This window comes from Monodon monoceros, unplaced genomic scaffold (assembly GCF_005190385.1).
Source record: "Monodon monoceros isolate NGI ecotype Baffin Bay Population unplaced genomic scaffold, NGI_Narwhal_1 Super_Scaffold_3, whole genome shotgun sequence".
Classification (NCBI taxonomy): domain Eukaryota; kingdom Metazoa; phylum Chordata; class Mammalia; order Artiodactyla; family Monodontidae; genus Monodon; species Monodon monoceros.
In genome coordinates this window covers 11,227,267-11,251,572 of record NW_021703780.1, presented here as the reverse complement: position 1 = coordinate 11,251,572, position 24,306 = coordinate 11,227,267, and the positions used below count along the sequence as shown (strand labels likewise).

General features: G+C 36.3%; 1 protein-coding gene across 1 annotated transcript in view; it reads left to right on the top strand.

Annotated features, from left to right (window-relative positions):
• Positions 1 to 24,306, top strand: part of RANBP9 (RAN binding protein 9) — a gene marked incomplete at its 5' end in the record, with an annotated part of 89,445 nt that overhangs the window by 49,919 nt on the left and 15,220 nt on the right. Inside the window, 8 exon segments of the mRNA XM_029242316.1 lie at positions 3,286 to 3,338; positions 4,272 to 4,439; positions 8,494 to 8,516; positions 16,637 to 16,821; positions 19,340 to 19,452; positions 20,781 to 20,889; positions 22,388 to 22,578; positions 23,883 to 24,027. Of these exon segments, the coding sequence (XP_029098149.1) occupies positions 3,286 to 3,338; positions 4,272 to 4,439; positions 8,494 to 8,516; positions 16,637 to 16,821; positions 19,340 to 19,452; positions 20,781 to 20,889; positions 22,388 to 22,578; positions 23,883 to 24,027 (987 nt within the window).

Here is a 24,306-nt window from a genome sequence, read left to right as displayed (position 1 = left end):
TTATAGATTTTTAAAATTCTTAATAGCGTTTTTTTCAGTAATTAATTTTAATTACATTTCATCATTTTCTTTTCTAGTTGTCATTTCTTTGTCCCATGCATTCCTTCTGTTTTCACTTGTCTTCCTGCTAAAGTCTATTCTCAAATAGTTCCTTTGTGAACACTTGTGGATAGTAAAGTGTTAGCTTTCTTATGCCATAAAATATCTTATTTTGCCCTCATTCTTGGATGATGCTTTACCTGGGAATTAAGTTCTAGGTTGACAGTTCTTTACTTTCAGTACTTCGTGCCATTGTTTACAGTCATCACCTGTTGCTGGGGAGAAGTCAGCTGTCATTTTAATCGTCATTCCTTCTGAGGTAATCTGCCTTTCTTTTTGGAAGCTTTTAGGATTTTGTTTGCATTGATAGTCTGTGATGTGTTTTTATCTTTCTCTGTGGTGTGCACTTTCAACTTACCAACGCATTTTTCAGTTGAGTTGTGGAAAATCACGAGCTAAATTATCTCAGTAAATATTGGTGCTCCACTGTATTTTTTAGTGATGGTGATTCCTTTTTTTCTTTCACATAATCCTAAATGTATTAAAAAAACTTTTTTGTCATACTCTCCATTGTTTGATGTCATCTAGAATGAATTCATGTTCCAGTCGTGTATTTTGTTGGTCTTATATATATATTTGGTATATTTTAGAATTTTGTTTTTGTGGCCTTATTTTAATTGGAAAGTTTAACATTTTTCTCCATTTTGTTTATCTAGTTCTATACTTATTCCCTTTATTATACTTTATAGTTGCTTTCTAACTCCTGGGTCCCCAATCTAAAACCAGGTCTACATTAGAGTTTCCAGGTTCTTTCTTCAAAGTGGTATTGGGAGTATTGCAGATTCAATAACAAATCCATTCAGTAAATTTGTTCAGGTCTTAAGAGGCTATTCCTTCCCCCTTCCCTTCAACTAGACAACAATGTCAAATGAATTTTAGCCAAGGCAGCAGGTGGTATCAGTGTTTTCTTCCCCTTCAGGAGGGGAAGCCTATTCCAGTTGTTGGCTTTAAGCAGTGAGCATAGCTAATGATCCCCTTGTGGAGCCTTTTTAGTCTTTGTTTCCTCAGGAGAAACTCCTACCCATTAATGGGTGCTCAAGGACGCAGAGCTTTGCAGGGCCAGAGCACAGTTTTGTGTTTCTTCTCAAAGATTATCTTGTGACTTACTACTTTTTAAAAAAATAAGTAATTACATTGTATACTGTATTTGGAACAAAGGGGCTGAGTCAAAATACCAACTTATATGAGTCTTGACTAGACATCCAAAATGCTGTTTCTTAATGTTTTGTTATTCTTGTGTCACTTGACTCTTACTCTTATTAGTAATATTGCACCTGTGAATTCCATTTTCTGAGTTTTAATATCTAGTAGGACAAACACTAAGTTTTTTTTTTTAATTTTGTCTTGATCAAAATTCTGTTTTTACATATGAACTTTTAAAATCACTTTCTCTAGTTTTAAATACTCATTTGGAGTGTATTGTGAATCTCATTACATGTGTATATTCATTTTAGAAAGATTGCTATTTTTATGCTGTCAAGTTATCCAGATACCTAAAATACTCATTTATTTACCACTTTTAAGATATCATTCTGGAGCTTTACTTGAGCTCTTTACTCTTGTTTTATAATTTCTGTAGTTATTATGACTGATATGTCTATATATTCCACTTCCTTTCTCTAGCTGGTTATTACTAGAAAAGAAGTTAAAATGTTTTTCTTAAATTCAGTCATTTTTCCAAAATAACTAGTTAATTCTAAAAGCTTTTAGCATGTTCCATAGTTTCCTATGTATATAATCAGAGCAACTACAATTAAGATAATTTTATGTCTTGTAATATTTATACTGGTTATTTAGTTCTCTTATTAAGCTTCCTATTTTCTTATTTTATTAAACTAAAACCTTCAAAACTATGTTTAACAGTTGTTGGCATCTCTATGTTCCTGATTTTAATGGAAGTGACTTCAGTGTCTCACTGTTGAATGCCTTGCTTGCTGTATTAGATTTGGAAAAAAGTGTGTTATATTTAAGTAGTTTCCTTTTATTTTATTTTATTTTTATTTTTTATAAATTTATTTATTTTTGGCTGTGTTGGGTCTTTGTTGCTGCGCACGGGCTCTCTCTAGCTGAGGCGAGCGGGGGCTACTCTTCGTTGGTGTGCACGGGCTTCTCGTTGCAGTGGCCTCTCTTGCTGCGGAGCACGGGATCTAGAGCACAGGCTCAGTAGTTGTGGCGCACGGGCTTAGCTGCTCCGCGGCATGTGGGATCTTCCCGGACCAGGGCTCGAACCCGTGTCCCCTGCATTGGCAGGCGGACTCTTAACCACTGCGCCACCAGGGAAGCCCCTCCTTTTATTTTTATTTGAGTTTTTATTAGGAGTGGTAGCTGAAATTTGTCAGATACCATTTTAAATCATGATACAATCACCGACAATTAGCCTTTTAACGAATGGATTCAGTTTGCTTTTTTATTTAGTTCTTCTTTTTTTGCATCGATACTTGTGAATATATTTCTTTATGCTTTCCCCCTTTTGAACTGTCTTTATCAGTTTTTATTAATATTTTATAAGCTTTTAAAATAAATTGCATACCCTAATAATTACCTTTTCCTCTTGTATTTCTTTTGTGGAGATAATTTTGTCTGGTGTTTCATAAGTTAATAATTGAGTCTCATATTTAAGTCCATATTATCAATTTGCCAAAATACTTTTGGAAAACGAATATATAGATACCCCATAGCATATACTTTTTAGTATAATTCTGTTAAGTATTTCAGATGTTTTTATATGAATTGGATATTTTTTCAGTATGTCTCCATGTCTTTGTGTGTGTATGTGTGTGGAACTAGATTTTTACTGTATCCTTTTGAAAACACATTTGTTTCTTATTTAGTATTTCGTTTTTCTTCCACAAGTCCCTCTATACTTTTTGTTAGAAGTCTTAATTCTAAATATTTGTGTAGATACGTTGGAAGGATTTTTATAGCTTTTAGAGTATTTAAGTATTAATAATACTTTGGGTATATTTATGAATGATTGCTATAGGAATTTACTGTGAATCTGGGTTTTATTGTTGCTTAATATTTCCCTTTTTGCTATTTCATGAATTCTGGTAACTTTTTTGTAGCTACCCTGTGAGTTTCATCTTGGGCTTGGTTCAATAATGTTTGAGAGTGTTTGGTAATTTATACATATATGACTATAATAACCAGCTTTTCTTCCTTCCTTCCTTTTTTTTTTTTAAACAGTTACATGGGAATTGGTCTTTCTGCTCAAGGTGTGAACATGAATAGACTACCAGGTACACTTGTAATTGAATTACAGTACAGTCTTATGGCTAACTCTGGCTAAAAATGTCAAGTAATAACTTGGAGATAGTTAAGTACATTAATCTTCTATATTTTTAATCACTTATGAGTTCAAAGTCGAGCTGAATGGTTTTAATAAGTTTTATGCTATTTAGCAAAACATAACAAGTATACCATGCATTGTTTTGTTTTGTTTTGTTTTGCTTGTTTTTGTTTTGTTTGTTGGTATTTTTAACTTCCAGTACATAGTCATATCAACTACTTTAAATGTTTTAATGTGGTTGGTTCTGTTTCCTACCCAACACATTCCTAGGTTTTAAACCATTTTTAGTTGTTTTAATATTCTGGGAATGTAGGCTGATATTAAAAGTAAACTAAGAAAGGTGTGAATTGAGGTAGGAGAACTGCTTCCTAAAACCATTAATCATATGGAAGTGATTCTTCGATTATATTTTCTGGTATTCTATTTACTAATGTTAAAAATTAACCTTGGAGGAAATTTTTTGAAAATTGAAAGAAAAATCTTTTGTTATATTAAAGTGTGTGTGTGTGTGTGTGTGTGTGTATCTGTGTGTGTGTGTGCTTAAACCAAATCAAAGCAAAATTCCTTTGGTCTATTAGCAAAGGAAATATGCATGGAAAATGTGTCTTGCTATGTTTGTTGGTGTTTTCTGATAGGAGTCCTCTCTGTTTAAGATATATTTTAGCATTCCGTGTGGTGGATTTATTTTCCTTAATGTGGTAAGCAGTGTTTTATATAGAAGTTATGTACTGTTATTGTTGAGAATTTAAATGTACTTTTGGGAATTTTATCTTTGTATTATCTGTTGTACTATTCTTGCTTAGCTTGTTATAATCTTAGTGAATAGCTCTAGTATAGAGTAACCTTACTTTTCACTGTAAATATACTGGAACTTTCTCTTTAGGCTGGGATAAACATTCATATGGTTATCATGGTGATGATGGACATTCATTTTGTTCTTCTGGAACGGGACAACCTTATGGACCAACTTTTACGACTGGTGATGTCATTGGCTGTTGTGTTAACCTTATCAACAATACCTGCTTCTACACCAAGAATGGACATAGTTTAGGTACTAAGATAATGAATTGCATGTTAAATAACCAGATGTTATGATTATTGTACTTACATCATGGTAGTAATATTTTTGTGTAATTCTCCTTTATGAGTAGTTGCCTCTGGAAATTATTTCTTTGCTCCTTCTAGGTAGAAGCTGAGGAAATGGTGACAATTTAAATCCGAAGTATAATGGACACATATTCAACTAAAAACCCTTATTTTTTACAATGAAGGCCACACTGTATCACATATATAGGACTAACTAGAAATAACCTCGTACTCAGATATTTATTCTAGAAGTAGAAATGCTAATTGTTTTCTGCTTTGCTTTGAATAAAGCCTGTCACAGTATGATCCAGTTCTCTAGGTAACAGGTGCTTAGAAGAAAGAGCTGTCAGTTTTTAGTATAGTATGGGGGTAATGACAAAGCGAGAAAAAGCTTGATGCCCCCAACCAAATGAAGGGCGTTGACATACTGAAAAATCAGGCCTGCTAACAAAGGTTGATAAAGGATGGTGACTACAAGTTAGTTCTGCAAAAGTGAGCAGAATTAAATGAGCAAATAACAGCAAAACTTGTAAAAGACAGGTGGCAAATAAGTAGATTAATGAAAACGTGAGGAAATCTATCCATTGTAAGACTAACAGGAAATCAGGGGTTTTAGTTGAATATGCATAATACTTCAGATTTTAAATTGTGTATAATTGTTATGCTCCCTTTTCTTAGAAGTTGCTTGTTTTTGTTTTGTATTAAAGAAAGTATAAAGGATAGCAAAACTGATGCTTTAAAAGTAAAAAAGTTTCACATTATTTTACTGTTTGAAACATCCTTGATTTATGGCAAATTATTTCTGTTGAAGTAAAGTGAAAAAAGGCAAAAACTAAGTAACTCCAGAAGGCAGAAAATTCAGTTTGCTTATTAATAGTATTTAAAAATTAAGCCGCAGATAGTATGCTTAGACATACGGTAAATGTTCTTGAATATAATACAAAAACTATTCTGTAATTTCATAGTAGAAGATTCTAAATTTTTGGCTACATTGGTAATAGCCTTTTTTTTTTTTTTTTTTTTTTTGGTGTCTCAGCATACTCCTTATATTAAGTTACTGTCTTCTTCATACTTACATTCAGGTTAAAACTTTTCCTTCTGATTATTAATATTGATTCTGAAGTCCTGTGCTATCTAATTTAAAGGCTGTCACAAAGATTCTTACATTCTTTTTGGTGCAAGAATGTTGATAAAGGTCGCCATGCAGATTATATGTATTTGTGGTTTGATTGCTGTGGCAAACTGGTTTCCAGAAGGATACAGGCTTTTTAGTGTATTTGTTGTTAGTGCTCAGCTCTGACTTACCAAAGCAGTTCACTGGCATAGTCTTCGTTGGCTTGGCTGCTTAAGATATTTGCGATCTTAAAGTAAACCAGGAGAAATCTGCTTTTAGGTATGGCCTTTGGTTCAAAAATGCAAAAGATGACATTTTTAAAACCAAAATTAACCTTTTTACAGTTTTCAAACTTTATTCCAGAGAAGAAATTTTATTTCAGGAGATGAGAAGATCATAGGTGATGTGGTATTATTTTTTTCCTGTTAGATTTTCACAAGTATTTACCTTGAAATTTTCTTTTGAGCAAGGAAGCTGTTTTTAAAATGTGAGATGCTGTTTAAGAAAAGGGTGCCTAATGATAGGATCACATTCTAGAATTAAGTCACTTTGAAATATTTGGCATTATTCATTCATAAATTTAGTAAATATTTATTAAGCACATACAGAGGCAGTATAACAGTGGTCAGTATGGGTTCTTTAGTTGCCTGGGTTTATCTCCTGGTTTGGCTGTATGACCTTATGCAAGTTACTTAACATTTCTGTGCCTCAGATCATAAAATCAGATCACTGTATTACCTACCTTATTAAAGTTGTTAGAGCAAGCCGAAGTGATGCATGTGAAGTTCTCAAGTGATTGCCCGACACATAGTGAGTACTCACTAAAGGTTATTTATTATCGTTGGCCAGGTGCTGGGGGTGCAGTGGTAAAACATTGGTGAGCAGAAAGTGTTCCACTGGAACAGAGGCCAGCAAGCTGTGGTGGCCCATGGGCCAAATCGGTCTCCTGTCTGTTTTCTAAGTAAAGTTTCATTGGAACACAGCTACACCCATTCATTTATGTACTGTATATGGCTGCTTTCCTGCTACTGTAGCAGAATTGAGTAGTTGAAACAGAGACCACATGGCCTAGAGAGCAGAAAATATTTACTTGCTGGCCCTTTATAGAGTAGCGTGCTTATCTCTGATCCAGATTCTAGCATCTAGAAGATAAGAAATTACTCAGTTATGCTTCCCTTGTATTTCCCGAAGTGGATAATTTCTGCCCCAAGGCCGATACATCTTTAGTTTCTGTCTCATGAAGGTTTTCAAAATATATATTTACTTACCATATAAAGAGAAATGGAAAGGTTTTTGAGAAAATAATTAAAGGAGAAACATTTCAGTATGCAAGTTAATTTACTTGAAATTTTAAAATTGTGTTTTATTGATTATCATTCATCAATTGAAGATAACTTTTCAAAAAGCCTCTTGATAATCAGATTAGGAAATAGGGGAAAAATTATTTTCTGTGTAAAATTTAAATAATTACACAGCTTGTTAAAGTGCCATCTTTGTGGTCTGAACACGTATAGGTTGTGGATGCTGTATTTGGCAATGTTCAAAAGTATTCATCTATAGAATTAAGTTGGGTTTTTCATTAGAGGTTTTGGTAAAGTAAGGATTTCAGTAATTACTGACAGAAGGGAATTTTTGCTAAAACAATATGAATTTAGACAATCTTTATCAATAGACATTTTTGAGGAAAATAATTGATTAGACTGCTGTTTTATGAAAAATGGTAGAAATATGTATGGTCATATTTATTCTTGCTGCTTTCTGTGTTCTTTTTAGTTTTCTGAAATTTTTAGAATAAATTCCCATATTCTCAAACTGACTGGCCCATAGTCAGTTTGCTTTCTACTTATTAATGAAGCTGAAGGTAATCCGAATGTTTTACGGAGGGTGGGGGGATCTCCAGCTTCGCTTTTCCTTTCGACAAGCTAACATGAGTTCACTAGTTTTTAAAAGTCATAAAAACAGTACTTTAATTACAAAGCACTGTTTTTACCATTTATTTAAAAACATGTACAATAGAGATTTAGTCACTTTGCCTTTTAACTTTATTACTTTAATAAATAGAGTTAGATAGTTGTGTTTTCTGGTGGTACAGCACAATTATAGAGCCATAGACTCTCAAGTGGGAAGAGACCTTAAAGATAATATAACAGGAGGGCCCTCCATTTTTAGAAGGCGATCGGCACCGCAGAGGCAGTGGTGCTGGCGTGGCTGTATTTTGTGTCAATGTGTGTTTACACTGGAAGAGCTTTGCTTAGCTGGCTCACCAACACCGCCCCTCCCATTCTTCTAGAGCTCAGTCTTTGTAAACCTATGAATGAGGTCCTGCAGAAATATTTGGTTTGCTTATTACCTTATTTTCAGCTAAGTAATATATTTGAATATTTGGAGGGAGATTACACCATCACTTTGGGATGTCATTAGATGTATTCCGGTGATATTGCCATTGTGCAAGTGTATTTGGTACATGACTGTTGAAATTACTGTCACCGGACATTTAAGAGAAATTCTCAACTGTATAAATCTTTGTCCTTTGAAGGAGGAATTAAATTTTTTTGTCCAGAGTAGTCAGAGCTCTGAGAATGTACTTTTATAAGATTTTTTTAAAAGGAAACAAAAGTACTATATTTTCTATTCACCCCCCCCCCATTTTTAACAGAAAATCTTTCCTTTCCCCTCAAAGTTATTTAAAAGATAAATACAGGTAAGGAAGATTAAATAGTAAGGTTGGATAAAGCAGCTTAGGTGTTAGTGAGAAAAAAATTAGTCTTATTATTTTATATTTAGGTTTTTAATTTTTTTCTTCCTTTGCTATATTTTCCCTTCTTTTTAGTTAGAAATTCAGCTTGTCGCCATACTCTGCCTTTGAAAAACAGCTTCTAATGCCACTTTTTTTTTTTCTTTTTAGGTATTGCTTTCACTGACTTACCGGTAAGACATAATTTCTTGTAAAAGTAGTTTTGTATTTTTAATTAAAAGTATATAAGAACTAGTACTAATCATGTTTAAAATGCAGTCTTATTGGTAATTAAGTTTATATGCCATGCCATGTGTAAGCTAGAGCTCCTTTCTCAAGCTGCCGTTGGTCTGGACCATCAGAAATTAACCTCCAAATTGCACTGGACACCATTGTCCAAGGGAACTTAGCTGTAGCTAAAAACTCAATGGGAAATGATTATTTGAAATACACTTTTTAGTGTCACTGTGGATTCATTCGAAATATGTCTCTTTGGTATTGCTGGACTTTTTAGTAAGTGGCTGTGCAACAGTTCTAGCCATTCACTAATTCAGTGTATGTTGAGTGCCGCTGTGCTGCAGGTTCTGTGCCTGGGCTACACTGTTCAACAAAACAGATAAAGGGCTCTGTCCCCTTTGAGTATTCAGGCTGAGCAACTTAGAGAATAAATAATGCATTAAAAATATTTTTAAAGGATTTAAATACTTTTTAAAGAAAAAGAAACAGTAGAGCTTGGGAGTACCAAAGACAGAACACACGTGGTATAATTTGCTCACCTTTGTTCAAGGTAATTCTTGAGCAGGGACTTTTGAGGAAGTGAGGGAGTTAACTAAACGGATACAGAGAACAAGAATGTTCCAGGAAGAGGGAATAGTTAGGGGAATGGTACTAAGGCAATAGCACATCCGGCATGTTTGAAGAATAGCATGAAGGGAGGTAGAGAGACGTGAAAGCAGTAGGAGGTGAGTCAGATATGATGACAGGGAGGATGAGGAGATCATCTAGACCTTGAGGGACATTGTAAGAACTTGGGCATTTACTCTGAATGAAATACAAAGACACTGCAGAGTGTTAGTTATTATGGTATACTGGGATGAAAAATAGACTGCAGGGGGAGTAAGGGTAGAAGCAAGCCGACATGTGAAGGGCTATTGCAGAAATTCAGGCAGGAGATGATGGTGACTCAGCATCACTAGAGATGTAAGAAGTAGTTTGATTCTACATACCTTATTCCCCAAATCTAAGGCTCTGTCAATTGTAACATGCATCATATGTAGCCCTAAGGGCGGGGGGGTGGGGGTGGAAACGAACAAACTAATAAACTATGATAAAGTGCTTTCGTATCATTTAGAATTTATATTTTATATTCACTGAATGATCTCTTCAGGTATTTAACTTTTTAATCAGTATCACATTACACACCTAAAAATGTTACAGTAAACGATATAAATTGATTAAAGTTTTCCCCAGACTTCTTCATGTTCAGAGTCCAACCTTTTAAAACACTTGTTCAGAGTTAATGTCTGTGGTTTTCTACATGATACTGTCTGCTCTGCCATTAAGAACATTTCTTAAGAGTTCTCCATGACGTCTCTGGCACTTTCTTCCAAGCTCCTGACTGCATTGTACAGGGTTTCATATGCTCACTTTCTTCGTGTGACCAGAAGGTATTAACTAAAGGATTTCTGACACAACAAGGACTCTGACATTCCTTTCTCAGTTGGTCCATAGTGGCTTGTTGACTAAAATGTCTTAGGAATTGCATTTATCCAGCTGTTTGACCAGGAAAAACAGTCAAGACTCAAGAGTTTTTGGTGAGCTCATCCTTCAGCAAATTCACACCTTTGCAGGTGGTGACCACTGCTGCCTCATGACAGCTGCCGGAACAGACGTAAGGTGCCGGTGATTATAAGATACATTCCGGCTCTAGAAATGTTTTGAGAGAGATGACAGGAGACTCAAAGGCAGAGAATAGACACCCTATCTATAGGTTATTAATCTTCCTGAAGAAAAATCCTAGAAAAACCAGAAGAAATCCAAGTTATAATAGAAAACAAGCCAGGGAAAATTTGGAGTCTTACAGATCAGAATTGCTCATCAAGAGGTGTTATTTGATAAGCAGTGATGGAAGAAGTGTTTATCTTTTTGAAAAAATATATAGTGTTAGGATTTTGTCTGTATACTACAGTAGGTTCCAAATGGATTAAAGAGTTAAATGATTGATAAATAAGATTTTTTAGAAATCTGAGAGCCAAGAGAATTTTCTGATGGATTGGATGTGAAAATGTAAGAAAGAGGATTTGACTTCAAGATTTTTGGCCTGAAGAATTGAAAGAACGGAGATGCCACTTACTGATATGGAGAAGGCTGTATTTTAGCTGAAGCACTTTTTTGAGGGGGGGAATCTGGAGTTCATTTTGGATAAGTTAAGTGGACTTGTCAAGCATGCAGTTGGCTATACAAGCCTGGAATTCAAGAGAGTGATCTGGGCTGGAGATGAAAATTTGGGAGTCACTGGCATTTCAGTGTTTAAATTTAAAGTCATGAGACTGTTTGAAGTCAACAAGGGAGTATGTGCTTGTAGAGAAATGGAGTAAGGACTGAGTTCTGGGGCGTGCCATACTGGGGAGAAGAGAAGGAACCCACACCAGGAAAGTGAGGAGCAGCGATCAGAGAGGTAGGAGGAAGACTAAGAGCTGGGTGTCCTCAAAAAGCCAACTGAAGAAAATATATCCAGAAGGAAGGAGAAATTAACTGTGCCAAATGCCACTGCAACATACCACATAAGACAGGGCTGTTGATCAGTGGGTTTAGCAGAGTGGAGGTCACTGGTGACCTTGTCGAGAGAGTTTCAGCAGAGTGACGGAGAAGTCCTGACTGGGACAGGTTTAAGAGAGAATCGGAAGAGAGAAGCTGTTATAGATTATGGACAGCTTTGGAGGATTTTGACCACAGTGAGGAGTAAAGAAGTGGGATGTGGTAGCTGGTGGTAGAATGGGGAACAGTAGGAGATTTTTTGTTAGATTCAGCAGGGTGTTTGCTGATGAGAACGATTCAGTAGCGAGAAACACAGTTGATGTTGTATACAGAGAGGAAAAGTAGCAATGATCGTACCCTCGACTGGACAAGGGAAGTGATCCAGTGTGTTAAGTGGGAAGGGGAGGCTTTAGAGAAGAGCGGCTGCGGTGGAGGGGCGGGGTGTAGGTGCGGGCGCAGGTAGGCAGGTTCATGTGGCTCAGTATTGTTGCAGGGGTTTTGCTAAGGCTGCATTCCGAATGGAGTTGGTTAAAGCAGGGATCCCCAAACCCTGGGCTGCGGACTGGTGGCGGGCCGTGGCCTGTTGGGAACCGGGCCGCACAGCAGGAGGTGAGCGGCGGGCGATCGGTGAAGCTTCATCTGCCATTGCCCACCGCTCCCCGTTGCTCCCCACCATTCCTCATCACTCCACACCACTCTCCATCACTCCCCATCGCTTCCCGTCACTCCCCATTGCTCCCCGTCACTCCCCATTGCTCCCTACCGCTCCCCGTCACTCCCCATCACTCCCCATCGCTCCCCACTGCTCCCCGTCCCTCCCCACCGCTCCCCGTCGCTAACCATCGCTCCCCGTCACTCCCCAGCTCTCCCCGTCACTCCCCATTGCTCCCTACCGCTCCCCGTCACTCCCCATTGCTCCCCGTCACTCCCCACTGCTCCCCACTGCTCCCTGTCACTCCGCATCGCTCCCCACCGCTCCCCATCGCTCCCCACCGCTCCCCGTCACTCGCCGTCACTCCCCACCGCTCCCCGTCACTCCCCACCGCTCCCCATCACTCCCGCTCCCCGTCACTCGCCACTGCTCCCCGTCACTGCCCTTTTTTTTTTATGACTGTGAGATCTGGGACTTCCACATGTCGCTCCCCACCTCTCCCCATCGCTTGCATTACCGCCTGATCCCTGCCCCCCTCCAGTCTGTGAAAAAACTGTCTTCCACAAAACCAGTCCCTGGTGCCAGAAAGGTTGGGCACCGCTGCGTTAAAGGGCCTATGTAGCTGGTTTGCTTTTCCTTTCTTCCCCCTCTTTTTGTGGCACTGAGCAAGTAAAACCAACTTGTCAGTTAGCAGGTTTTGTTCCTCGCTGATAGCTAGTGGGGATCATTTGAAAAATGTGCTACGAGTAGAGAGCCATGAGTTAGCTAGTTGTAGACATGTTGACTTTTTTTTTTTTTTTTGTCGGCGGTATGCGGGCCACTCACTGTTGTGACCTCTCCCCTTGCGGAGCACAGGCTCTGGACGCACAGGCTCAGCGGCCATGGCTCACGGGGCCCAGCCGCTCCGAGGCATGTGGGATCTTCCCGGACCGGGGCACGAACCTGTGTCCCCTGCATCGGCAGGCGGACTCTCAACCACTCCGCCACCAGGGAAGCCTGACATGTTGTCTATTTTTGTGTTGCCTTCTGATTATTTTTTGTCCTGCTTTAGAATTGCCAGTTCTATTTTTTGCCTTGTCTGTGATTAACCAAGGTTGTTACTCAGCTCTGTAGCAGTGGGTAAAGTGGTGGTTATGGTGGTAGTTGTAAGTTTTCTTTTAAGATACAGTGGCTCTGAGAGCTCTTTTTTTTTTCTTTATGAGTGTGAGATCTGGGACTTCCACATGTAACATATCATTCTTCTACTTAAAAAGGAAAGAAGAAGTTAGTCTTTCTCTTAAAGGCACCACCAAACAAGTGTTTCTATGTTGTGTACCTGTGATCCTTCACTAGCCAGTTGTAGCATTCAATCCCAGTGGAGAGTATGTTCACAGGAAAAAAGTGTACCTATTACGGAACATAGGGTGCTTTACATCTCAGAAAACCTTAGATGTTTTTCAAAATGATCTTTCTTCCCCAGCTCACCTCGCCAGTTTGAGAAATGTCCATGTATAAGCTGACTAATTCAGTTGGGATTAGATAAATTCTTTTGTTATAGAAGCTATTCACGTTTAAAATGATGCTGCTTTCTAGTTCCTTGGCCTGATTTGAAATCTACCTTTTATACAAAGCATTATTTGCTTCAATTTTCTTTAGAAAAAAATCTTTTATATATAAAAGAACAAAACTATGATATTGAGGGTATAATTTTATTGTGTATACTTAGCTTTTGAATAGCATTTTTAGTAGCTGTCTTCATCTTTCATGGGTTAATAGAAATGAGACCTATGTATTTTTCTATTCTTTTCATAGAGACTTAAATTATTCTCACTTCTAATTCTGCATAGACAGGAGTGCTTTTTTTTTTTTTAATTTAAAATCAGTTTCCCTGAAAACATTGTTTTACATATATCCATACTCTAGATAGATGCTACAGCATGGATGCACCTTGAAAACATTATGCGAAGTGAAAGAAGCCGGACAGAAAAGACCACCTATTGTATAATTACGTTGATATGAAATATCCAGAATAGGCAAATCTGTGGAGTCAGAAAGTAGATCAGTGGTTGGCAGTGGTTAGGACCTGGTGGTCTGCAGAGAGGGGCTGCTAATAGGTATGGAGGTGTTTTCGGAGTGATGCAAATGTTGTAAAATTAGATGGTGATGGCTGCACGACTCTGTGGCTGTACTAAGGCCCACTGCATTGTTGTATTATGCTTTTAGAAATCTGTAATTTAGCAATTCAGAAGTCTATTATATTTTTTTAAATTTGTAGTTTAGTCAGTTAAGGGCTGTGTCCTTAATCTCTCCCTCAAGTTTTAAGGTTGAGTAAGTGGTATAAAAGGTACAGTTAGTTACTTTTCATTGAGCTTAAACTGACTTTGTCATCTTTAGTTTCTTACCACTTTCTGATTACAGAAGGTAATATAGAGTGTTAGTCAAATGGTAAATATTTATAAATACAGGAATGTATAACAGAGAAGTTCCTTGTAATCCCAGACTGTAGATACAATGATTGTGTTGAGTGTATACCCTTCTAGATCTGTTTTAAACTTACGTTAGCCAGTATCTCCATAATTAAATGTAGGATGGAAGAAGACGGGGTCATAGTTGAGGCACTATTCTATAGCTTGCTTTCTTCATTTAGTAATGTATCTTGGGCCTCTTTCTGTGTCAGTATACACATTTTTAACTCTTCTTTTTGCTTGTTTTTATAATATCTTACTGTATGATGTACTACCGCAATTTGAAGATGTACATTTTTGCATATTTTAACATTTATGATATGGGGTGCATCTTAGAATCCATGGCCTGTCAGAGTTTAATGGGCAGTGTTTTTGCTTAGACATAAAATAATGGTAAATCTTGTAGTTAGTGGGGTCTGAGCTTCAATGATTGTGGTATATAATACCACCTGTGAATAGACATTCTTTTTAATTTTTTATTTGCTATTACAGATCATGCTGTGGGACATATATATTTGCACATGTTTGTTTTTCTGTGGGATTAATTTCTGACAAGTGAAATTGCCTTGTCAGTTTTAATAGATTTTGCTGAATTTCTTTCTTAAAAGGTTCTGTGGGTTCACATTGGTATGTACAGTGGATGAGAGGGCTTATTTTCCCAACGTTCATCAGCACTGGGTATTTATTCTCAGTCTTTAAAATCTTAATCTGCTGTGCAAAAATATGTTTGTTTTAATTTGCATTTTAAAAAGTTCACTATGTCTCTTCATATTTTTATCATCTTGTATTTCTTCAAATTGCCTATCGCCAATTAAATTTTTTTGAACTAGTAATCTTTGTCTTCCTATATTGTGAGAATATTTTTTTAATATTTGGAACATTGATGCTTATATGTGTGGCAGATTGTTTTCTATAAAGTCTAGTTTTCTTGACATAAGAGTCTTTGGCTTTATATATTTTTGTTTTAAAGTATGTCACAATTTTGTAATGGGGTTTCATGAAAAGAATACTGTGCTACGAATAGAGAGCCATGAGTTTTTTCCTTTATGTGTGTCATTAACAAGCTGTGTGCTTTTGGAGACACCCCTTAAGCTCTTTAGGTCTCAGTTTTCTCATTGGTGAAATGAGAAGGTTGTAATAAGTATCTCACTTGTCTTCGGCTTAAAATTCTATTAACTTGCAAGTTTGTTGATTGTTAAGAATCAGTACATTTGTTCAGTATCTTTGTGTGCATTGTGTTACCATTTATTTCCCTAATCCAGTGTGAGTATATTTCTCAATATTTTGACACAGTACTCCTTCTGTTTCTGGGTTTGGTTGCTTGGTTGGTCAGCTGATTTTAAAAACACCCTCTTAGCTTTTTGCAGTGAAATCTATCTAAGCACCTTATATGTACACACGAATTATACTCAATCTTTACCTAATTTTGTACTGAAAATACTTGTGATAACCATTAAAGCAAAGAGATAAGGCATAAATACAGAGACTGAAGATGAAGTAGGATTTGGAGTTACAGAAAGAAAAATTGAACTTAGATTTGGTGTTAAATAAACCTGTGTTCTAATCCCACCTCTGCCATAGTGTAGAACAACTGTGAGCAAGTTAATTTACCCCTAATCCTCAGTTTCTGTATCTTTGTAATGCAAATAATAATAATAATGATTTAACAGGATAATTATGATGATTAAACCTGGCCGTTTAGTAGACATTCAGTAACTTATTCTCCGTTTAGATGTAACAACTAGGGATAGAGCCAAAAGAAGGACTCCTGTATTTTTGTACAAAATTTTTGAAGCTATTAAACTTGATTGTTTTACCTCGAAATCTTGGAGTATATCTTGGAGTAAATGCATTTCTTCATGAATCTGAATATTTAAATTCATCCTTTCCTTTTCTTGAAATGTGCACATTTTATTTTTATGTAAAGAATCTCTATTCTTAATGGCACTGTTTTGCTTATAATTAAGTTCTTATCACGATCCCTTAATAAAAGCATCCCAGAGGTACAGATAAGTGAAATTATAGAATAGTACGTGCCCAGTTAGGATGTACTTTCATAGTAACTAGCTTCACGTGCAGTTTCTAGAAATGCATCGCTTATATCATACATAGAAGGATAAACCTGCGTTATACTTGAGCCTCTACAACTATTATATGACATATTCTTAAGAGCAAGAATGGTGTCTTCATTTATTAGAAGTATAATGCCACATGGTCTCTGAATAAATAAGTAGCTTAGGTTGCTGCGTATTTTTTTTGATGATTAGATTACAGGAAGTGATAGTTTTCATCCAGCATATAATGTATTTTAGATGATTTGCTGTAGTCTTCCTCTACTAGTTTTTGATTGAGATTTTAAAATATTCATGAAGTAAATTTGTAGTTCTGTATCATTTGAAAGAAAGAATATGTTTTTAACATAAAAGGGATAGATGTTTAGTAAAATGTGTTTGTCTTACAGCCCAATTTATATCCTACTGTGGGGCTCCAGACACCAGGAGAAGTCGTCGATGCTAATTTTGGGCAACATCCTTTCGTGTTTGATATAGAAGATTACATGCGAGAGTGGAGAACCAAAATACAGGCACAGATAGACCGGTTTCCTGTTGGAGATCGAGAAGGAGAGTGGCAGACCATGATACAAAAGTAAGTGAAGAAATGTGTATTGACATATTCAGAAGTACATTTTTTATAAAACATCTCATCCTTTTGGTATGAAAGACTATTTATTGAAGCTTTTTAATCTCTTAATATATATCCTAATGATTTTAATGTATTAATAATGTTTGATTTGGTGACACACATACCAAATTTGTATTTTAGTCTGATTTATTAATTTACTGGAAGAAATAAAGTGACACTAGATCTCTTAGGTTAATTCATTTGCTATCCTTAGTAACAGGATTTAACGGTTTCCATAGGTTACATGATTCAACTATTAATAGTGCCAATGCAAAAGATAAATTCAGAAAGATAATTTAGATTGTATAATTCAGCATTGTGGTATTTGGACATGAACTTGGCTGTGTTGTTCAGCAGTAATGTAAATATTTATGAAGAATAAATTATTGCTCAGTAAGAATAAGCATCAGAATAATGGTGTAATTTACATACTGGAATACAGACTTGATGTGTACATTTCACGTTTCAGGATTTGGCTAAATTTTTCCAGTGAATGGGTTGCTATGTAAGAATAATATCAGCTATTTTTGTTTACTAGGATCCCTTTTTTTTTTTTCCTGACTAAAAGCCTCCAGCTTAAGGAATTTTTAAAACTCCATTTACTTATTGTGTGTTCTGTAATTAGACATTTAAGAGGCGCTAAAGGGAATAAAGACCAAGGAACAGTGAGTATGGAGTTAAGATGCCTCAATGCGGGTTAAATATTTAGGAGTTAGTAGTAACAGTGGTAGAGGATGGGCAGCAGCAGAGCAAACAGTGGGTGTCAAAAAAAGTACTGCTTATCTCAACTCATTTTTTACCCAAAATTTTCAACTTGTTTTTTTAGGCAGCTTTTTATGAAAAGGTAGAATTCCAATATGGAAGTCAGCAGGAAAATGTAACTCCTGTGACAGTCAACTTTTTAGACTGTGCCTTTGCTTGAAAGGCTAGCCATGACACATGAGTGTCAGTAGTACTGAATAGTAGCTCTTAGAACTTGAAATAGTGTAGACTTTAAAATAAATACCAGTAAGTTTAAATTGTCATTCTCCCTACTGTAATCTAACCTGAGAAAATTAAAGATACCATCAGCTTGACACAGTTCATCTTAAATGTCTGTATATTTGCTTTGAACAGTCTTAAATTTACAAATCTAATAAAACTTTGAATATTTTTTTGAGGAGATAATTTTGGACATGATGATGATTCTGAAAACAAGCTTTTTCCCTAGAGCTGTTATCAGAGCCTCAACACTACTATTTTGTCTTGCACAGTTGAAAGAATAGTGAAACTGACTCAGAATCCCATAGTTGCCATGAGTTAGAGTTGGAGCTAGGATAGACTCTCTCTGGGGGTCACATCTCTTAATGCTTTGAAAATGGTTACCACTGAGCAACATGGCAGGATAGTTGTAGAGGAAGCATTGTTTATCTTAATCCTATAGCCAGGGTTCAGTGAGGGCACCCTCCCCTACCCCATGCTTCGGAAAATTGATACTCACTATGACCTCCTGGGAAGTCCATTTTAAGAGGTTCTCCCCTACCCTCTTAAATTAATTTGAATAATTAGATGAAATAAAATGAAAAAAATCTGGTCCTTAGAGATCCTCCCCTCTGCCACCTCAGTCTCCTTTTCCTGAACCACTGCTTCACACCATTTTCTCATGGACCCCTTAGTTGTGCTGGATGGAGGCAGGCTTAAAAGTGGGTGTTTAGAGAGATATTGGGTATTCGAGTTAATATCGTGTAGTCAACAGTTTTTCTAACGTTTTGTGGTTAGATGTAAATGCCAACACCACTTGGTAGCTTTTTAAAAAAAGAAACTTTCTCTTTGGCAGCGTCACTTACATGTAAATCATATTTGAGGAATTAATGTCCTGTGCACGACCATACTAACTGATTTAGATTAGAAGGCTGACTCCTCATTGATTAATATTATCACCCTCATAGACTTTGTTCTGAAAGATTCTCTGTCTGGGTTCACCTTAGTATTTTTTGTGTTCACACCTTGTGATGCCATCTTACGTAACTGATGGATAAAGAAAATGGTTCAACTACAGAACACAAAGAGTTAATCTGTTGTTTTTAAATTGTTTTATTTTACAAAATGGCAACACTTTAGTAGGATAATTCATATGATAAAGGTAAAATAGAAATTATGGTTAGTACGATTGAATAAGGATGGGAAATAATAGGAAAGGACCTGGGGATAATGGAGTACCAAGAGTCAAAGTCATTTAATGTCCTTGATTCTCTGGTAATACTTATTTCTAGGGAGAGTAGTCTCACCTCAGCATTTGCAGTTATCTTTTTGGAAATATTACATGAATAAGACAAAATGATCTTTTTAAACTTATTTTAAAGTTGAGGTACTTAAAGCCTTAATTGTTCCAGCGGCATAGGTTGGTCTTGTAATATCAGAGTAGTCCTTGTTTATATAAATTGTAGTATGAAGCATGTATTCTCTTGACTAAAAGATGTGTGTTTCTTCTTTTTATTTTAAGAATGGTTTCATCTTATTTAGTCCACCATGGGTACTGTGCCACAGCAGAGGCCTTTGCCAGATCTACAGACCAGACCGTTCTAGAAGAATTAGCTTCCATTAAGAATAGACAAAGTAAGGACCCTGTGGTGCATGGCTAACACTTGTTTTCAGATTATAGGTTTGGTTACATTGATTTTTAGAAATTTTATTTTTTAAATTAATATTTTTTCAAATATATTAACTTGAAATTATGCCTCTGAAATTTATTTTTATTGACATTTTTGAAGATTACATTAAAAAATTCACTTATTAGCATTCTGGATGTAGAAAGATACAATTTTGGAGAAATTTTTGTAAAAATGTTTGCCATTTTTTCTTAAAATATGTTTTCTTGAGCTTTCAGGAAGTAAACATTTACTAAACAGTGTTTTTTTAAATTGGTAAAGTAGTCCACGATTAGATGTTAGTGGAGATAACATGTAAAATAAATTTAAGTATCTTTGCATTTAAATTGCTGTCTAAATTTAAGATAGTATTGATCTTAAGTATTTATGGCTTAGGTCCTGGTGCTTGTGGCCAGAGCTGTGGAGTCTGTTCTGACCAGGGGAGGTCAGCATAACGGCTGGTCCACAGTAGCCATCCAAAGATTGGTGCAGTTAGGCCATCAGGGAGGGCATGGCTTGATGAAAGTATAGGGATAAAAACAAGACATTACGGGTAAGATCATGATGGATGAAAACAAATTTTTTATAGGTCAGACTGCTGTGATAGCACTGATGACACTGCGTTGTAGCTAATCGTATGCTTGCCTGTCTTTCTCACGGCATTGTAAGCTCTGGCAAGCAGGAGGTGACCGCTTACTCTTCGTATCCCCATCATCTAACCCACAGGGACTGCTCACTGAGTAGCTATTGGATTCAGGTCTTACTCAAAGGCTAGCATTCGTTTAGTACTGGGGGCAAAAGGTTATAGTATTTGATAAGACACTTGGAATATTATTTCTTTAATGTTTCCTATGGTCTTTTTTTTTTTTTAAAAAAAACCACTTTTATTGAGGTATGGTTGACATGTTAAAAACTGTACATACTTAGCATATACATCTGGCTGAGTTTGGAGATAAGTATATATCCATGAAATCATCACCACAGTGTATGCCATAACGTACCCATCTTTTTCGTTTTTAGTGTTTAGTACATCAGTATTGCTTAACAGGTATTTTTCCTATGCTACTTGTATGCGAGTTTGTGGGGTTTTTTAGTAGTTTAATAAAGTACTTGTTTTTCTAATTTTTTAATTTGTCTGAAAATTTTCGTTGAAGTAGAAACTGAGTTAGAAAAAGAAGTGGAAAGTAATCATAATTTATTTAAAGATTTTTTACTAAATTTTTTTGAGGATCCACTAAGTTTCTGTTTCTATTCTTTTTTAAAAAAATTTATCTTTTGCTTTCTTTTTCTAAATAGGAATTCAGAAATTGGTGTTAGCAGGAAGAATGGGAGAAGCCATTGAAACAACACAACAGTTATACCCAAGTTTACTTGAAAGAAATCCCAATCTCCTTTTCACATTAAAGTGAGTTTAATAAAATGTTATATTAATTATACATGTGCGTATTATATAATCAAAATTATTTTCATACTTTCAGATATTTGGATATAATTTTGTAATGTAGCCCCTTTAAGTGACAGGTTATAGAATGTGCTTCTGTGTCGAGGACTGTGGGCAGAAGGCAGCTGTTGCTTTGTGTTTGCACTCTGTCATTCTGTCCCTGTGTCTAAGAATGTGAAAGTCTGACTTAGAAGATGGGCGTCTATTTTTCCTCCTGTAAGGTGCCTTATAGTAAGTTTGGGGCATTTTAAAAAACTGTGGTAAAAATATACATAAAATTTGCAATTTTTGCATGTACAGTTTTCTGGTATTTACTTTGTTTCTGGTACATTCACATTGTTTTTCAACCATCCCTTTCTAGAACTTTTTTCATTATCTGAGACTGAAACTTGGTACGCGTTAAACACTGCCTCCCCATTTCTCTCTCTCCCCGCAGCTCCTGGCAACCACCGTTCTACTTTCTGTCTCTATAAATTTGAATTTGACTGCTCTAAATACCTCATATAAATAGAATCATAAAATATTTGTCCTTGGTAACTGCTTTGTCTCACTTAGCATAACGGGTGTACAAATATATGTTAGAGTCCCTGCTTTCAGTTCTTTTGCGTATACACTCAGAAGGGGAATTGTTGACCATATGATAATTTTGTGTTTAATTTTTTGAAAATTAGTCCTCACAGTTCCATAGCCCTGCACTGTTTTACATTCCCACCAACAGTGCACAAGAGTTCCAGTTTCTCCACATCCTCACCAACACTTGTTTTCTGTTTCTTTTGTTTTTGTTTTTTTCATAAATAATAGCCATCCTAACTTGGCATTTTTTAATTGGTCGTATGAATCTTCGTTATTTTAAAATTCAGGTGTTATTAGGTTTAAGATTTAAACTCTTTAAGCACCAGAAATTCTAAACCCAGTGTCAAAATTGTCTTGCTTTAGAATCAAAGTTTAAATGTGGCCTGTTTTGGTTAAGAGGGATGAGGAAACTTGGGGACTTAGGCTCTTATTTTGTATGTAGGTAGGTATGTATATAAAAGTACATGTTTATAAAGCAATTATACTCCAATAAAGATGTTAAAAAAAAAGTGCATGATGTTCTTATGTACTGCTTGGTTTGCTTCCAAGTGCAAATATTATTTTGATTATTTTAGCTAAAAAAAATGGGGTTCATTTTGGTTTGTTTATTATAGCTACAGATAGATTTTCATTTTCTTAGTAAATCTTGATGCAAGGCGATACAATGTCTTCTGCATTATACTCTCATTTTTCTGGAAAATTTTAAATTGATTCTAAGCAGTACAGTATATGGAACCATGTTTAGTATTTTTAGCATACTATCTAAAGGCCACATTTACTGATAAAAATACAAGTTCTTAAAATATTTCCTTTCAGAAATCTGTTGCTATTAAATAAACAAACAGTAATTTGAAGATCATGTAAGTAAATTTTTCTTTTCTCTTTTTAGAGTGCGTCAGTTTATAGAAATGGTGAATGGTACAGATAGTGAAGTACGATGTTTGGGAGGCCGAAGTCCAAAATCTCAAGACAGTTACCCTGTGAGTCCTCGACCTTTTAGTAGTCCAAGTATGAGCCCCAGCCACGGAATGAGTGTCCACAGTTTAGCATCAGGCAAAGGAAGTGCTGCACATTTTTCTGGTGAGGTTCAGTCTTACGACGTTATCTTAAAATTTTTACCCTTCTTCGTGGTTTTGAACCAAAATAAAATTTTTTTAAAAATCTAGACATTTCTGCTAGGCGTTTGGCACATTTGTATACTTGATCTCAAGATGTTCTGGAGGAAAAATTGTGGGTGGGTCAGATTCATGTGTTTTTAGTACCAGGAAGTGACTTAAAGATGAGCTGTTTCTAAGAACAGGTTATTAACAGATCTCCATAAATGACGATCTCCACATTTGTATACTTGATCTCAAGATGTTCTGGAGGAAAAATTGTGGGTGGGTCAGACTCACGTGTTTTTAGTACCAGGAAGTGACTTAAAGATGAGCTGTTTCTAAAAACAGTTTATTAACAGATCTCCATAAATGAAGGGCAACATTCAAGTTGTCTCTAGAAATTAAATCGGAGATATTTGGTAATGAGAAGGTAATTGTGTGTTTTAGGAAAGGATAACTGTAAAGGTGGTGACGTGGCTGTGGTGTCTGGAGCCACCGATCACCGTACCCAGCCACCTAGCCCGGCTGCCTCTTGCTCACTCTTTCCCAGCCAAGCTGCCAGCAAGAGTCAGCTCTGCCAGTTCATTTCCTCCTATTCTTTTCTGGACTCACCAAGGCCTTTGGTGTTCTCTTAATTAAAATTCTCTCCTTTCTTGGCTTTTATGACATCACTTCTGCAGGTTTATTTCTGATCCTTCTCAGTCTTTTTTCTTTGCTTGTCTCTTTAATTCTGTTTTTCCCAAGGTATTATCTTTCCTCTGTACATTTAACGTTCTAAAGCAGAAATCAAATACTGTTTCCTGTCCTTTCAAAGAGTAGAGCAACACCTTTGCTTTTTCTCACTTAGCATATACCTTTCTACGTTGCTGCCTCTCAGCCTGTTTACATCACCATCCTGCACAGTGTGCGTGATTCTCATGTTTGTGTCCTTAGTCACCACCCCTCTGACACCATGTGTCACGTGAGGCTTGGACAGATTCTTAGCCTCGGTGTATTCATATGTAAAATGGGGTTATGATAACTCTGGGCTTCATGGGTGGGGGCTGGGGGGTTGTGAGGATTAAATGAGACCTATAATTAAGCCTTCAATAAATACAGGAGGAGATGACAGCTCACAATTAAGTAACCTTATGTTCTTTCAAAGAAGTTATCCATTTGTTTTCTATTTAAGTAGTCCATTGACTTTCCTGCATTATAAAAGTCTTAAATACATGATCAGAATATGGTACATCTGTTACAACCTTATGTGTTTGTTTCTATTTTTGTAAAGTTTCTCTTTTTTCCCAGGTTTTGAAAGTTGTAGTAATGGTGTAATATCAAATAAAGCACATCAGTCATACTGCCATAGTAAACACCAGTCGTCCAGTTTGAATGTACCAGAACTGAACAGTATAAACATGTCAAGGTCACAGCAAGTTAACAACTTCACCAGGTAACAATATCCCTAGCTTTTGCGTTACTATAAGCAACCTTAATTATAGATGTCATCATTTTTAATAATTTGGAGAAATTGAGTTAGATGGTCCATAGTGGGGCTCTGAGCGTTCCCAAGCCCCCAGAGGTTAAAGGGGTGGGGAGTAAGTTCTCCAAAGCTTTCTGTTCTCCTAGAGTTCATGGAGGCTCATCCTTCTGTTCCTTCCCCTTCCTCTACGTCACTCTTCCCTCTAGTGGGGTGATAGGGACACATCCAGGGTTCTGCATTTCATCTTCC